Raw genomic sequence first — 15020 nt, forward strand, 5'->3', positions numbered from 1 at the left:
TATGTTGACAATTTGGTTGAATATTAAATATTTGAATAATTTCTGTTTGGATATTTGATATTTTTTGACGTTCGGTGCATGTTTGGGTAGCACAAACCGATGACTACCAAGTATGGTCAATCTGTTATTTAGTGAGGAACCGATTACTGAAATTCTAAAAAAAAATGCCATGTTGGTCAACTACAGTTTTGGCGGGAGAATATAGTTAACCAGATATTTATTTTTTATAATGCATTTTCCAGACTTCTCTAGAATAGTGAAGTAGTTTTATATATTATTAGAATTATTTATTTTGTATTTTCTTATAGTTCACTTTTTACAGAAAACAAAACAAAATTGATTCCCATCACATGTTTAAATCGTTCATTTTGACACATTTTTTATCAATTCAAAATAAAAATTCAACACAAATTTGTTAAAAATATTTTTTTTCTTTATTTTTGTATTTATTTGTTGACAAAATTATAGAATTATTGTTATTATTTCTGTTTGCTATCAAGGGCAAGCACACTATTTTTTTTTTTACAAAGATGTATTTTGTGAAGTGTGTGCACTTGTTTAATAACCATTTTGTTTAATCATAACAACATATGTTGTTTGAAAATTAATTTTGTTCTGTTGTTTAATTATAAAATTCCAATCAAATTTCACACAATTAATCTAGTATTGTGGATATTTAAATTTATACCAGGCAATCCATATTTGTCTACCGTATTTCAATTCAACCTGACCCTTGAAATTTTGTTTCTCATTTTTTTTTTACATTTTGCTACAAATTTATTTAAATTTTTGATTAATTTGGATTATTAACTTTTTTAAATCTTGATGAAAATTATTGATAAAATATGCAAATTACTGTAAATTTTTTTTTTTTTTTTAATTTATTTTCGCTAATATTGTTGAAAGAATGATTCATTTAAAATAAAATCTTTATATATCTTTATATATATATATATATATATATATATCTGGTATATACACATTTTCCCTTTTTTTACTAATGAAAAATCAGTGAAAATAATCTTTCTACAAACTCCCAAAAAAGTTTTTTCAGCCAAAATTAATTCCAGGTAAAATAAAGTACCGGTATTTTAAAATAGATAAAACATATAGTGTAGACATACAATAGGTTTGTAGATTTTAGATCCAAATGCATCATTTCAATTCTCGCGTTTCCAGGGAAACCCGATTCAGTCACGGATATTGACGTTACCGACAAGTCTGATTCAATGATGATGATTACCTGGACGCCAGGTTTCAATGGCGGCGAACAAGCAGTGTATTATGTAAAATATCGACAGATAGGTCAATACGATGGAGATGATAGCGGTTGGTTGATGTCGTTGGAGTCGACTGACCCACCGCTAACAATACGAGGACTTTATGCAGATACACTATATGAAATTAAAGTTGTGAGTGAGAACAGCTTGGGAAGAACTGAAAGTTACGCAATACAAAAAAGAACGCGTAAGTATTAGGTTCCATTATTTGTCTTCTCTGTAGACATCTGTCCATACCATTGTCGTTGTCAGTGTTGTTAACTGTTCTGTAATGGAAGTTCTGTGGTAGTCATCCCTTCATTATGGAGACATTACTTCTTAGCAAGTTTTCAGAACTGATTTTCAGAATTGTTTAAATTGCAGTTATTTTTTTTTTCATAAAACGGAAATATTTTGACAATTCAAACATTGTTGTTGATCATGTTGTCTAATGTTGAGTTTGTGTTTTAATGTTGTCTGTTACCCTGGCAACAATTTTCTGAATTTGAGAAAAAATTTGTTTGTGTTTTAGTGATTACAACGGTCGGTACACGCAGTCCCAGTAGAGACGATCCTTCCCAGATTGGTGTTGCCATCGGTGTCGCCGTCGCTGTGCTCGCAGCGCTCATAGTGGTCATTATCATAACTGTTATAGTCTGCAGGAGTAGAACAATCAGGAAACCAGAAAAACCATCTGCAGGTGGGTTTGTTAAATTGTATGTGATTGGTCAATAATGTACATTATAGTGGCTTCTAGCCAATAAACAAAGAGATAACAAGACTTGCATTTTTAATAGACAAGTAGCTTTGGGAAAACATAATCTTAGAAAATAATTGTAATGTAAAAATGTAATTATTTTTGAATATATACTCACATTGTTTTAGATTTCACATTTTTTTCAGTGAGTTCAAATGCAGCTGACCGGCGAATAGACCAAAACGAGTAAGTAAATTCAAAATTATAAAAAAAATTTGAAAAAGAGACATTTTCTGCTATTCTAACAACTGAAAAATCATCAATAGGTTGAAAATGTTGTTTTTTCTAAATATGAGTTTTCATTCTCCAACCAGAGTTTTTCGTCTAATTGGAAGATTCAGGCATTTGTCAAAATTAATCCTTTGAATTCCAAAACCAAAGTCATTTATTCAAAAATTTTGATTAGTTTGTGTTGGCAGTGGAAAATTATGACAATTCGGATCAAAATTAATAATTATAGATAAATACATAAAAATTATGCTAAAAGTTGCACTTTTTTGCACAATTTGCCAGAAAATAGTAATTTGTTTAAAGTGTTAAAGCCATTTTTGCAAATGTCACTAGAATGATCTAAAACTCTGCTTGGAAATGACAATTAATGTGTAAAAACTAGTAAAAAAGCTTATGCAGTAATGGTATCTGGTATCCCTAACTTATGCAGTAATGGTATCGAGTATCCCTAACTTATGCAGTAATGGTATCTAGTATCACTAACTTATGCAGTAATGTTAAATAATATCCCTAACTTAAGGAGTAATAGTATTTTGTAACTCTTACATATGCATTAATGTTAAAAAGGTTTCCCTGAGTAAGAAATAGTTGGGATTACTTCCCAACTGCATAAGCAAACCAAATTGTGATGGAAAAACTATACTAACTATTAAACTTACTTATTTACAATTTACTGTTTCTAGTGGTGCTTACTTATATTTTGTTTTTGCCTTCAAGGAACTTTTATAAGTAATTTTTATAAAATTCTCCAAATTGATAATAATTCAAACTTTCCATCTCGCATGCATGATGAGGATATGGTAATAAATAATGTACAAACTACTATTTTGTTTCAAGCTGAAAAAAGGTATCAGTAAGAATATAGTGCATACATTGTAATGAAGGTCTCCAATACTCGGCATCTTCACTACAAAATTTCACTAACACCTGGAAATTTGTCTTATGAAATTATAGTGGTTTTCAGCATAAGTATTCCTGCTCAGACTTCCCGGACGATGCTGACATTTTTTTTATTTTTCTTATTTTATTTATCATACACAAAATACAAGAAAATGTTTTCAAACAATTATAGAACCCCTAGATAAATACTTACAATAATACAGAACTGAATTAAATTGGTATGAAAACAAATCTCCAAATACAATCAAAACTTGAAACTTCATCATCTGTAGCTACAGTCATTTATTTCAAATGTTATTTGCGTACATAAAATGGACATAGAGGGCGTAGTACTAATAACATCATATAAGATGGAATTCTGGGGCTACAAATATATTGAATATATTAACCCTTAGCAAAATTAAAATTAAACATAATTTTTTTCATATTTGTTTCAAAAATTTTGATAATACCAAATTATGTTCATTTAGTCCAAAATTAAGACTAGTATTCTTAAAAAATACAGAATAATGTGCAAAATATGTTACAGAAAAAATATAATGTTGAAAAGCATACAGACAAAAAGTGTGACAGTAAGGTGAAAGAATGCCACTTTTTTGCTGTTAGTGAGATTTAGTATTTAATTTCTAGCAGTTACAGCTGGACCAACAAGATTGATTCTCTCGAAATGAGTTAACTTTGCTACCAATTTGTCAATTAGAAAACATAATAATGATACATTTTCTTTTTGTTCCAGTTTATCACTAAGTTACTTTACACGGTCTATGCCACCGGAACCACCACTAAGAACAGGTATGTCATGCTGTAAATCAATAATTTCGTTCCCACCACCAGAGGGCCTCATGTCCATCACTAGAGGGCGCTATTTCAACATTGTTTGTTTATAACATTTGACTGTATCTTCACTGGTTTTAGTTTCAGTTACACCAAACACCCTTGCATATGAAGTCAAGCCAGTTATGATGCCACACAGACAACATAAAAATTCAAATTACGAAGAAGGTAAGAATTGAACCATTATTTTGATTTTGTTCATAAAATTTAACTTTTTGTTGTATTTCTGTTCTTCATCATCCCTGTTATGTCTATGTTGTTATAGTCACAAATCTCATTCATAAATTTGTCTGTACAGTTACTTGTTGACTCCCCTTTCTGCAACAATGGTATAACCCACCCACTCATAACTGTCAGTTGGGCCATACTAACTTTCGTGTGCTAGAGGGGTGCGATTAAAAACTAACACGTTAATAATGTTCCCTGCACATATTTTAACAATGCATTGATTGTCTTTTTGCACCTTGATTTTTGCTTCCCAGAGAATGTGTACAGTGAAGTGCCCGGCCAACGTGAATTGCCTGACGACGACGAGGCACCACCATCGTATGGTAACCTAACCCCCCCATATGAGAATGCTTCACCCCAATTACCTCATCAAGTTAGTGATAATTTATTTTATTCATATATATATAAATATAACACTTTCTAAAGATTTCAATGCATGAACTGAACCCATGTAATCATGATTCATTTGCATGGATCTGACATGCAGTGATTGGCTGTTTCGCATCATGTGACTGAAATTGATATGCTAATTATGTGCATGTATTATAAGCACTTAACTAATGTTTGGGCATTCAGCAGAAAAACATGAAATTGTCATCACGCACCATATAGGCATATTCATTACCCCTAAAGGTCACACATCCTGGTACTTATTCATGACCCCTGAAGGTCACACATCCTGATACTTATTTATGACCCCTAAAGGTCACACATATTGGTACTTATTCATGACTGCCTAAAGGGCACACATCCTGGTACTTATTCATGACCCCTAAAGGTCACACATATTGGTACTTATTCATGACTGCCTAAAGGGCACACATCCTGGTACTTATTCATGACTGCCTAAAGGTCACACATCCTGGAACTTATTCATGACCCCTGAAGGTCACACATCCTGGTACTTATTCATGACCCCTAAAGGGCACACATCCTGGTACTTATTCATGACCGCCTAAAGGTCACACGTCCTGGTACTTATTCATGACCCCTAAAGGTCACACGTCCTGGTATTTATTTATAACCCAAAAAGTCACACATCCTGGTACTTATTCATGACCCCCCCCTAAAGGTCACACATCCTGGTACTTTCTGGGAGAACAAACTCGCATTAGATTATCTGAATTATTTTAAAAAAAAAAACTGCAAATTCAAAAATGATCACCATGTCAGATACACATCCATATTTTCAAACACCTGTTGATTGTACTGAATATAGCACATACAAATCTCGGAACTACATTCTGATTTATTGGTCCCTTTGGTTCCTCTGTAAATCAGGCTTCTTGTAGTGACAATGTAATCTTGATTATTAAACATAAATTCTATCAGGATAAGATTATTAATATTTCCTGTTCCCTGTTAATATTCAGTAGAGCGCAACTAATATGCATGGTTTAAGGAGGAAATTGCCGCAATTTTGAACTTGGCTGTAACCCCTTCCTTAGCAAAGAAATCAGAAATGTCATTATGAAAAAAAAAACAGTCATTGTGTTCGTAAATGTTGTACAATATCTGCCAATCAAAATTGAGCGGCACCTTGAGTACCTTGATTATTCTGTGTTTTCGCCATTACAAGTGTCAGTTATTAGCGACCGTGGAAATTACAACAAATTTACTGATGCTTGTCCCCATCATGTTAAGTTTGTAATTATGATTGATTGAATTTTGATTTGGTGATATGCTTATTTTTAATCATTGATCAGAAAATTCTGTGTGTGATTCAGTGACATGATGTCTTTTTAAGATGTTGAAAACTCACAAAGAATCTAGGGTAATCTGTATGTTTCGGCTATAAGTTGACTTTTTTTCCACTGTGATTAACTCCACTTTTTTAATTGTTTTTGATTGGCAGGATCTAAGAGGATTCGGCGAACCCTACCAAAATATGATGCGTGATCGAATGCCTACACCGTCAACAAGCAGCCATTCCCCGTCCGCGTCAACGTCCAGTGCCAATGAGAATCTACATTTTACGCCAATCAGAATCAGTGATGAAAACCTTCCAAAAGACTCCCCATACAGGACAAATTCAGGGGTCTATGTGTAGGGATGTATTTACCTTTGAAATGCCTTAATTTGCTATGACCCATTGTTTCCTGTGTTTGGGATGTTCCATTGATGATTACATAGGGGGGACAAGGTGGGTTTCCACGATGCAGTTGTGATAATCTGCAAAAGTTTTTTTTTTTCAAATGAAATGTATTGTTAATAAAATTAACAAAATTGTAGATTAATTAATTCTCTTCGGCATGTTGTTTTTATCTACCTGGGTACATTATCACCATGTACTTAAGTGGTCTCATTATTAAATAATTTCATGTAGTTAGGTGGTTTTGTGTTATTGATGCATTTTTTTTTCACCTTGTCAACCCTATGCTTACTTGGAATATTTCAACAAATTTTTACATAATTAAAAACTGGAAACAATGTTACAAGTTTACAAGCCGTCAAATGACATTGCTAGTAACTCTCACCTTTGCTGTATTTCCTGCCGATCTATAATATTTTCTCAAAAAAGTTGTAAATATTACTTAAACTTGCATCACTATTTATAAAGTTGTGTAATCTATTTGATTTTTATATTCTTGAAACACAATGTAGATTTGAAATTATAAGAAATCAGAAAAAATTCTGCCGGAAATTAGTTACTAATAGGAACTGCCTTTTGCACAGCTGTTTTCAATTTTTTTTTCATTTTTAAATAATTTCTCTAGAACATCTAACTATATGGTTCAAAAAGCTAAAAAAAAAAAAGGCATATTTTTTTTACTAAAACATTCAAACTTTTAATGAGGCTGAAAACACTTATTTTATAAGGTTTAGTCACATGACAATCATGGGACAGCTGTAATGTGCTTGATTGGTTAAATTTTATCATGTGACATCTGTAATGTGCTTGATTGGTTAAATTGGATCATGTGACATCTGTAATGTGCTTGATTGGTTAAATTTACAACATTTATCTCATTGCATTACAATACATAGCTGATCACAATCAATTTTTTATTTTATTCATGGTTTACATAAACTTTATTACTTTGGTCATATAGGTAGTATTTTGTGAAAATTAAATGTTCGGGAAACAACATTTTGAGGGCTTTAATTTAAAAAAAGAGTATATATTGCCTACAAGTTGTGTTTTCTCAGAAAAATTGTTTTTGTAATGGTAGTACCAGGGTCAAAGGGTAAAGGTCAATTTTAAATATTAACATATTTTTATCATGGCTGACAAACATATCCATGACGATAAAGCCAATATTTTTTGTGTGAAAATATTTGCTCCATACTGACAAATTGGGGTGCCATGACAACCATTTATTGTTATAAACACAATAAATAGTCAAGAAAAGAAACTAAACAATCCTTATTGGAATGTTTATCCTAATCGTTGTTCCTATGATCTTGTTTTATGGCATGTTATTTTCAGGGTCAAACCATATGATATGATATGTAGAGGGTTATCACCTCTACAAAATGCTCTTTTCCCAGGTCAAATGGATGACCCACTCGAAATGCTAATGTATTCAATCACATATTATTTTATTACAAGTAAAGTTTAGCATGAAAAATTTCTTTAAAACACCACTTGGTGGTGCTATATACAAGATGACATTTTTTTGTAAATAAATTTTGTATTTTTTTAAAATTTAGAACAAATTTCTAGCTGTAATATATTTATTGTGTGCTGAAAATTTAGCATAGCTTGTACAGGAAACGCTGAAAATGGTAGTTGGTGGCGGCCATGTTGGATTTGTCACCCCAGTATACATTATTTAACCTTTGAACTTAAGGTCACTACAGTTTTTAAATCCAACATGGCTGCCTAAATCTTGAGGTTTATTCACCACTTTATGTTTATCAATTTTTTTTTTTTTTTGAAGAAGAAGAAGAATTCATTTTGTACATGAGGATTTTGTATCCCTGATGTAAACTATAGAGAAAGGTTTTGAAAAATCTTATAAAATAAATGAAATGTTTAAAATTACAAGTGTGTGCACGGTATTTGTGTAATTGTGCTTTATGAACGAACATTTCTGTTTGCTTTTGTGTTTTTAGAGTGAGATGCGACTTGATTCCCATGCAATGTGAAAAATTTATTTTTCATTCAAACAATATAATCTGTGATATTTTGGTAACTGTTTCATAAATTACAAATTATTGCTAAGAGACGGCAGAGAAGGTTGTGTGGAGTTTTAATACATGGGCCACCTGGCTTGTTCTTGTTGTCAGATTAGATTTGGCTGTGCTCTGGTGCACAATACCTGAAAGTCCTCAAAATAAAACAGATTTAACCTTGTTAATGTTGAACGTTTACCAATCTTAGCACACATCCCATCTTGAATATTCAAGGTGAATGTTCCAGCGAAGCACTCCACTATCAGGAATGTCCGAACGGAACGCTGCCGTGCAGGCGGACGATGCACACATCCTAACTCTGTCAGCCTCCCATTTCAAAACCACATGGATATCACTGAAATTTTACACTACTGAACATGTTAGGGGACGAACATTTCAAATCACGGGGGGTGGGGCTGGAAGAGGATGCTGGCTGAACCAGTGCAATTTTTTCAACAATGCCTTTTCGAGCATTTTTATTTTTCAAGAATGTAGCAACATGTTTTTCTCTGCAACACCATGCATGCAATTTTTTTTCTATTGCTGTCCAGCTTTCCACCCCTCATGATTTTAAATGTTCTTCCCCTAACATGTTAAGGCTGCCTATGTCTCGCGACCTCACACCTTGAAACAAGTTCTAATTCTAGTGTACACGCCTCCATTCCTAAAACGATTCGTTTTGGTCCGCCCACTGGGCTCGAATGACACCGGTACATTAGCATTACTCAATTTGACCGATGGTGGCGCTATTTACAACTTACTGATTTTGCTTAGAAAAAACGCGCTGTGACGTCCGGAATGCTATTCCCACGCTGCCGTTGCTGTTGTGTTATAACGTCATGATTATATCATATATATTATTGATGTTCAATATCCGAATTAAACCTCGTAGTCATGACAACTACGACGTACGTATGGGATTAGACCGCCCTCAGGCAGGTAATAAATTAGACTAGTTGTCTAAAGACAGTTGTAAGACATGAAACTGATTGTTACAAAATTATCAGGACTTCTACCCGACTTTTTTAACAAAAATCTGATTGGCATAAGTGGAGTATATACCAAACTATTCTAAAAAGCTCCGAAAATATAACAAATTTACCATTGATACCCCCTCCCCCCACAAAAAAACAATAACGTACATATCCCAGAGATCTCAAAATACATGCAGATTTGAGACTACCGGGTGTAGAGGGCGGTGTTCGTCGCTTACCAAGGCTTCGATAACGAACAACTTTTCAAGAATTGTTGCATTACAGAGGAGAGACATCAGTTTCACGTGAGATTCGATGGACTTGATGATGTCCTAAGATGTTGAAAACTTGAGCACAGCCAAATGAACAATTTCTGGTCCAGATTACTTTCTAATACCGTTGTTATACATGGACAACTTTCCCGGAAGTCGAAGATACGGCTTGTGCTTCTGGGTGTACCAATTGACGTAACAAAAATAAAATTATTTTCTATCGACTATCAGTAAACTGACATGGTTGTATTTTCCGCCATGACAAAGCAGAAGTATTTGTGTACCTCAGTTTTGCTACTTGCGGGAAAGTGCTCTATACTACTTCATACGTCATTCATCTCCCCGCAATCGTGGCTGGGGGCGTGCTACTGTGTCGGTTTATCATGTCTTCTATACTGGCCCAGCTGTGGTGATTTAAAAAAAATCGAAAAAAATAGTTTCGCAAAAAGTGGGGTGAACGCGAAACCACCACAGACTGGTCTTATTTGCAGCTAATCTGTTGCTATTATGTATTCATGATATGCAGTGACATCACTGATGGATATAGAAAAGGAGTGGGGGCGTGCGCGCTGCAAAATGAGGTAAACATAATGGGTCGCGTTAATGGTCAACTTGTTGACAGTGCCAAACTGTTTTTCATCTAAACAGAACGGAGCAACTTCAAATGCAAACTATTTGCCGCCTCCGGTCGGAAAAGCAACGAAATTATTTTCTTATCTGTGCAGATCGCGGTTCATTGTAACCCAGGCGAGATAAAGCTATACGCAGGCTACTTCTCTCCATTAGAATAATTTGTACGGAACGTTATAAATACTAATTCGTTTGTTCTAATTGACGATCGAGAAACTTGAAGAAAAGTGAAGTCTTCAGGTACTAAGGTTAACTGGATATAGTTTAAAGGTCAAATTACTCTGATTGGATAACGTTATTGCCTGTTATTCTGTCTGGGTGGTTTCGCGTTAACACCTCCATTTCGCTATTTTTTTTATTTAATTTAAATTTAAAATGAAATAAATCGCCCAGACTGTGCCAGTCTACATGTCTTCCTTTCACCTGATTTGAAATTGAAGCGGGGTAGTCGTCACCTGCACATGCGTCAGATGGCCGTAGCGTGTCATTGTTTGCAGACAAGCGTCTACCAATGAGCCTTTTCGTTGTTAGCATGTGTTGTTATCGTCGCTTGGGACTTAATTCCCCGCGCGTGCGCAGATGACGACCCTTCTGCTTTAAACATCTTAACTTCTACTGTATGATCGAACACTGCAAAGTCGGTACAATTACGTGCAAAGTTGGTAATGTTACGTGCAAAGTCCGAAATGCTACGTGCAAAGTCGGTAAAGTTACGTGCAAAGTCGGTAAAGTTACGTGCAAAGTCAGTAATGATACGTGCAAAGTCGGTAAAGTTATGTGCAAAGTCGGTAAAGTTATGTACAAAGTCCGTAATGATACGTGCAAAATTGGTAATGTTACGTGCAAAGTCCGTAATGATACGTGCAAAGTTGGTAATGTTACGTGCAAAGTCAGTAATGATACGTGCAAAGTCGGTAAAGTTATGTACAAAGTCCGTAATGATACGTGCAAAGTTGGTAATGTTACGTGCAAAGTCCGTAATGATACGTGCAAAGTCGGTAAAGTTATGTGCAAAGTTGGTAAAGTTACGTGCAAAGTCGGTAAAGTTATGAACAAAGTCCGTAATGATACGTGCAAAGTTGGTAATGTTACGTGCAAAGTCGGTGAATTTACGTGCAAGGCATGTGACGTATGTCTCGTGCGAAGTCGGTAAAGTTACGTACAAAGTCGGTGAATTTACGTGTAAAGTCAGTAATGCTACATGCAAAGTCGGTAATGTTACGTGCAAAGTTGGTAATGTTACGTGCAAAGTCCGTAATGATACGTGCAAAGTCCGTAAAGTTGTGTGGAAGGTCAATGATGTTCTAGGGAAAGGGGGAAAAGTTACGTGCAAAGTCGGTAAAGTTACGTACAAAGTCGGTGAATTTACGTGTAAAGTCAGTAATGCTACGTGCAAAATCGGTAAAGTTACGTGCAAAGTCCGTAATGATACGTGCAAAGTCCGTAAAGTTGTGTGGAAGGTCAGTGATGTTCTAGGGAAAGGGGGAAAAAGTTACGTGCAAAGTCGGTAAAGTTACGTCCAAAGTCGGTAAAGTTACATGCAAAGTTGGTAATGTTACGTGCAAAGTCCGTAATGCTACATGCAAAGTCGGTAAAGTTACGTGCAAAGGGGGTTGAGTTACGTGCAAAGTCGGTAAAGTTATGTGCAAAGTTCGTAAGGTTGTGTGGAAGGACAGTGATGCTCAAGGAAAAGGAGAAAAAGTTACGTGCAAAGTCAGGAAAGTAACGTGCAAAGTCGGTACAGTTACGTGCAAAGTTGGTAATGTTACATGCAAAGTTGGTAATGTTACGTATAAATTCCGCAATGCTACGTGCAAAGTCGGTAAAGTTACGTGCATAGTCCGTAAGGTTATGTACAAAGTCGGTAAAGTTACGTGCAAAGTGCGTAAAGTTGTGTGGAAGGTCAGTGATGCTCTAGGAAAAGGGGACTTAATTTCCCGCGCGTGCGCATATGACGACCTTTCTGTTTTAAACATCTTAACTTCTACTATATGATCGAACACTGACGGACACCGAGAGCGAATAACAACTGATATTACAGAGACGTCAATCATCGATTTACATAAACATAACTAACGAGAACTTGACAGCTGGAAATAGAATTTTTGGCCGACAAAGATTACACTTTTCAGTAATTTGTATATTATGATGATAAATGTGTGCTATGTTACATAGAAAACGATAGTACGCATGCGCCCGGATTTACAAACACGTGCATAACTACGTACAAATATTTTGCATACTAGCCTTATATGGCATACCGGAAGTACGAGTATTTTGTGTCACTAAAGTGCGTAATTTGACAATTTCATTCATTCTGAAATGCGTAAAATTTGGAACCGGCTTAAACATTGCTTTTGTGTTATACTAAGTTGTATGTGCGTCCCAAATACGTACACATTAAAGTCGGTGAATTTACGTGCAGGGCATGTGACGTATGTCTCGTGCAAATTCGGTAAAGTTACGTACAAAGTCGGTAAAGTTACGTGCAAAGTGCGTAAAGTTGTGTGGAAGGTCAGTGATGCTCTAGGAAAAGGGGACTTAATTTCCCGCGCGTGCGCATATGACGACCTTTCTGTTTTAAACATCTTAACTTCTACTATATGATCGAACACTGACGGACACCGAGAGCGAATAACAACTGATATTACAGAGACGTCAATCATCGATTTACATAAACATAACTAACGAGAACTTGACAGCTGGAAATAGAATTTTTGGCCGACAAAGATTACACTTTTCAGTAATTTGTATATTATGATGATAAATGTGTGCTATGTTACATAGAAAACGATAGTACGCATGCGCCCGGATTTACAAACACGTGCATAACTACGTACAAATATTTTGCATACTAGCCTTATATGGCATACCGGAAGTACGAGTATTTTGTGTCACTAAAGTGCGTAATTTGACAATTTCATTCATTCTGAAATGCGTAAAATTTGGAACCGGCTTAAACATTGCTTTTGTGTTATACTAAGTTGTATGTGCGTCCCAAATACGTACACATTAAAGTCGGTGAATTTACGTGCAGGGCATGTGACGTATGTCTCGTGCAAATTCGGTAAAGTTACGTACAAAGTCGGTAAATTTACGTGCAAGGCATGTGACGTATGTCTCGTGCAAAGTCGGTAAAGTTACGTACAAAGTCGGTGAATTTACGTGCAGGGCATGTGACGTATGTCTCGTGCAAAGTCGGTAAAGTTACGTACAAAGTCGGTAAATTTACGTGCAAGGCATGTGACGTATGTCTCGTGCAAATTCGGTAAAGTTACGTACAAAGTCGGTGAATTTACGTGCAGGGCATGTGACGTATGTCTCGTGCAAATTCGGTAAAGTTACGTACAAAGTCGGTGAATTTACGTGCAAGGCATATGACGTATGTCTCGTGCGAAGTCGGTAAAGTTACGTACAAAGTCGGTGAATTTACGTGCAAGGCATGTGACGTATGTCTCGTGCAAAGTCGGTAAAGTTACGTACAAAGTCCGAAATGCTACGTGCGAAGTCGGTAAAGTTACGTACAAAGTCGGTGAATTTACGTGCAAGGCATGTGACGTATGTCTCGTGCAAAGTCGGTAAAGTTACGTACAAAGTCGGTGAATTTACGCGCAAGGCATGTGACGTATGTCTCGTGCGAAGTCGGTAAAGTTACGTACAAAGTCGGTGAATTTACGTGCAAGTCATGTGACGTATGTCTCGTGCAAAGTCGGTAAAGTTACGTACAAAGTCGGTGAATTTACGTGTAAAGTCAGTAATGCTCACGTGCAAAGTCGGTAAAGTTACGTGCAAAGTTGGTAATGTTACGTGCAAAGTCCGTAATGATACGTGCAAAGTCCGTAAAGTTGTGTGGAAGGTCAGTGATGTTCTAGGAAAAGGGGGAAAAGTTACGTGCAAAGTCGGTAAAGTTACGTCCAAAGTCGGTAAAGTTACATGCAAAGTTGGTAATGTTACGTGCAAAGTCCGTAATGCTACATGCAAAGTCGGTAAAGTTACGTGCAAAGGGGGTTGAGTTACGTGCAAAGTCGGTAAAGTTACGTGCAAAGTTCGTAATGCTACGCGCAAAGTCCGTAAGGTTGTGTGGAAGGACAGTGATGCTCTAGGAAAAGGAGAAAAAGTTACGTGCAAAGTCAGGAAAGTAACGTGCAAAGTTGGTGCAGTTACGTGCAAAGTTGGTAATGTTACATGCAAAGTTGGTAATGTAACGTATAAAGTCCGTAATGCTACGTGCAACGTCGGTAAAGTTACGTGCAAAGCCGGTAAAGTTACGTGCAAAGTCTGTAAAGTTACGTGCATAGTCCGTAAAGTTATGTACAAAGTCGGTAAAATTACGTGCAAAGTGCGTAATGTTGTGTGGAAGGTCAGTGATGCTCTAGGAAAAGGGGACTTAATTTCCCGCGCGTGCGCATATGACGACCTTTCTGTTTTAAACATCTTAACTTCTACTATATGATCGAACACTGACGGACAACGAGGGCGAATAACAACTGATATTACAGAGACGTCAATTATCGATTTACATAAACATAACTAACGAGAACTTGACAGCTGGAAATAGAATTTTTGGCCGACAAAGATTACACTTTTCAGTAATTTGTATATTATGATGATGAATGTGTGCTATGTTACATAGAAAACGATAGTACGCATGCGCCCGGATTTACAAACACGTGCATAACTACGTACAAATATTTTGCATACTAGCCTTATATGGCATACCGGAAGTACGAGTATTTTGTGTGACTAAAGTGCGTAATTTGACAATTTCATTCATTCTGAAATGCGTAAAATTTGGAACCGACTTAAACATTGCTTT

The 15020-nt window shown here is 35.8% G+C and overlaps 1 protein-coding gene across 3 annotated transcripts in view; it reads left to right on the forward strand.

Annotated features, from left to right (window-relative positions):
- Positions 1-8200, forward strand: part of LOC100373872 (nephrin-like) — a 69356-nt gene extending 61156 nt beyond the window's left edge. For 2 of the 3 annotated variants that reach the window (XM_085499195.1, XM_085499196.1), the window contains exons 9-15: positions 1180-1467; positions 1792-1959; positions 2145-2202; positions 3884-3939; positions 4063-4149; positions 4464-4582; positions 6065-8200. In XM_085499195.1, the coding sequence (XP_085355321.1) occupies positions 1180-1467; positions 1792-1959; positions 2145-2202; positions 3884-3939; positions 4063-4149; positions 4464-4582; positions 6065-6259 (971 nt within the window). In that variant the 3' untranslated portion in view covers positions 6260-8200. The remainder of the gene's footprint in view (positions 1-1179; positions 1468-1791; positions 1960-2144; positions 2203-3883; positions 3940-4062; positions 4150-4463; positions 4583-6064) is intronic. The other variant, XM_078011371.2, reaches the window with a different exon arrangement.
- The last annotated feature ends 6820 nt before the right edge of the window (positions 8201-15020 follow it).

Source organism: Saccoglossus kowalevskii, chromosome 5, assembly GCF_978046115.1.
Source record: "Saccoglossus kowalevskii chromosome 5, keSacKowa6.1, whole genome shotgun sequence".
Taxonomy (NCBI): Eukaryota; Metazoa; Hemichordata; class Enteropneusta; family Harrimaniidae; genus Saccoglossus; species Saccoglossus kowalevskii.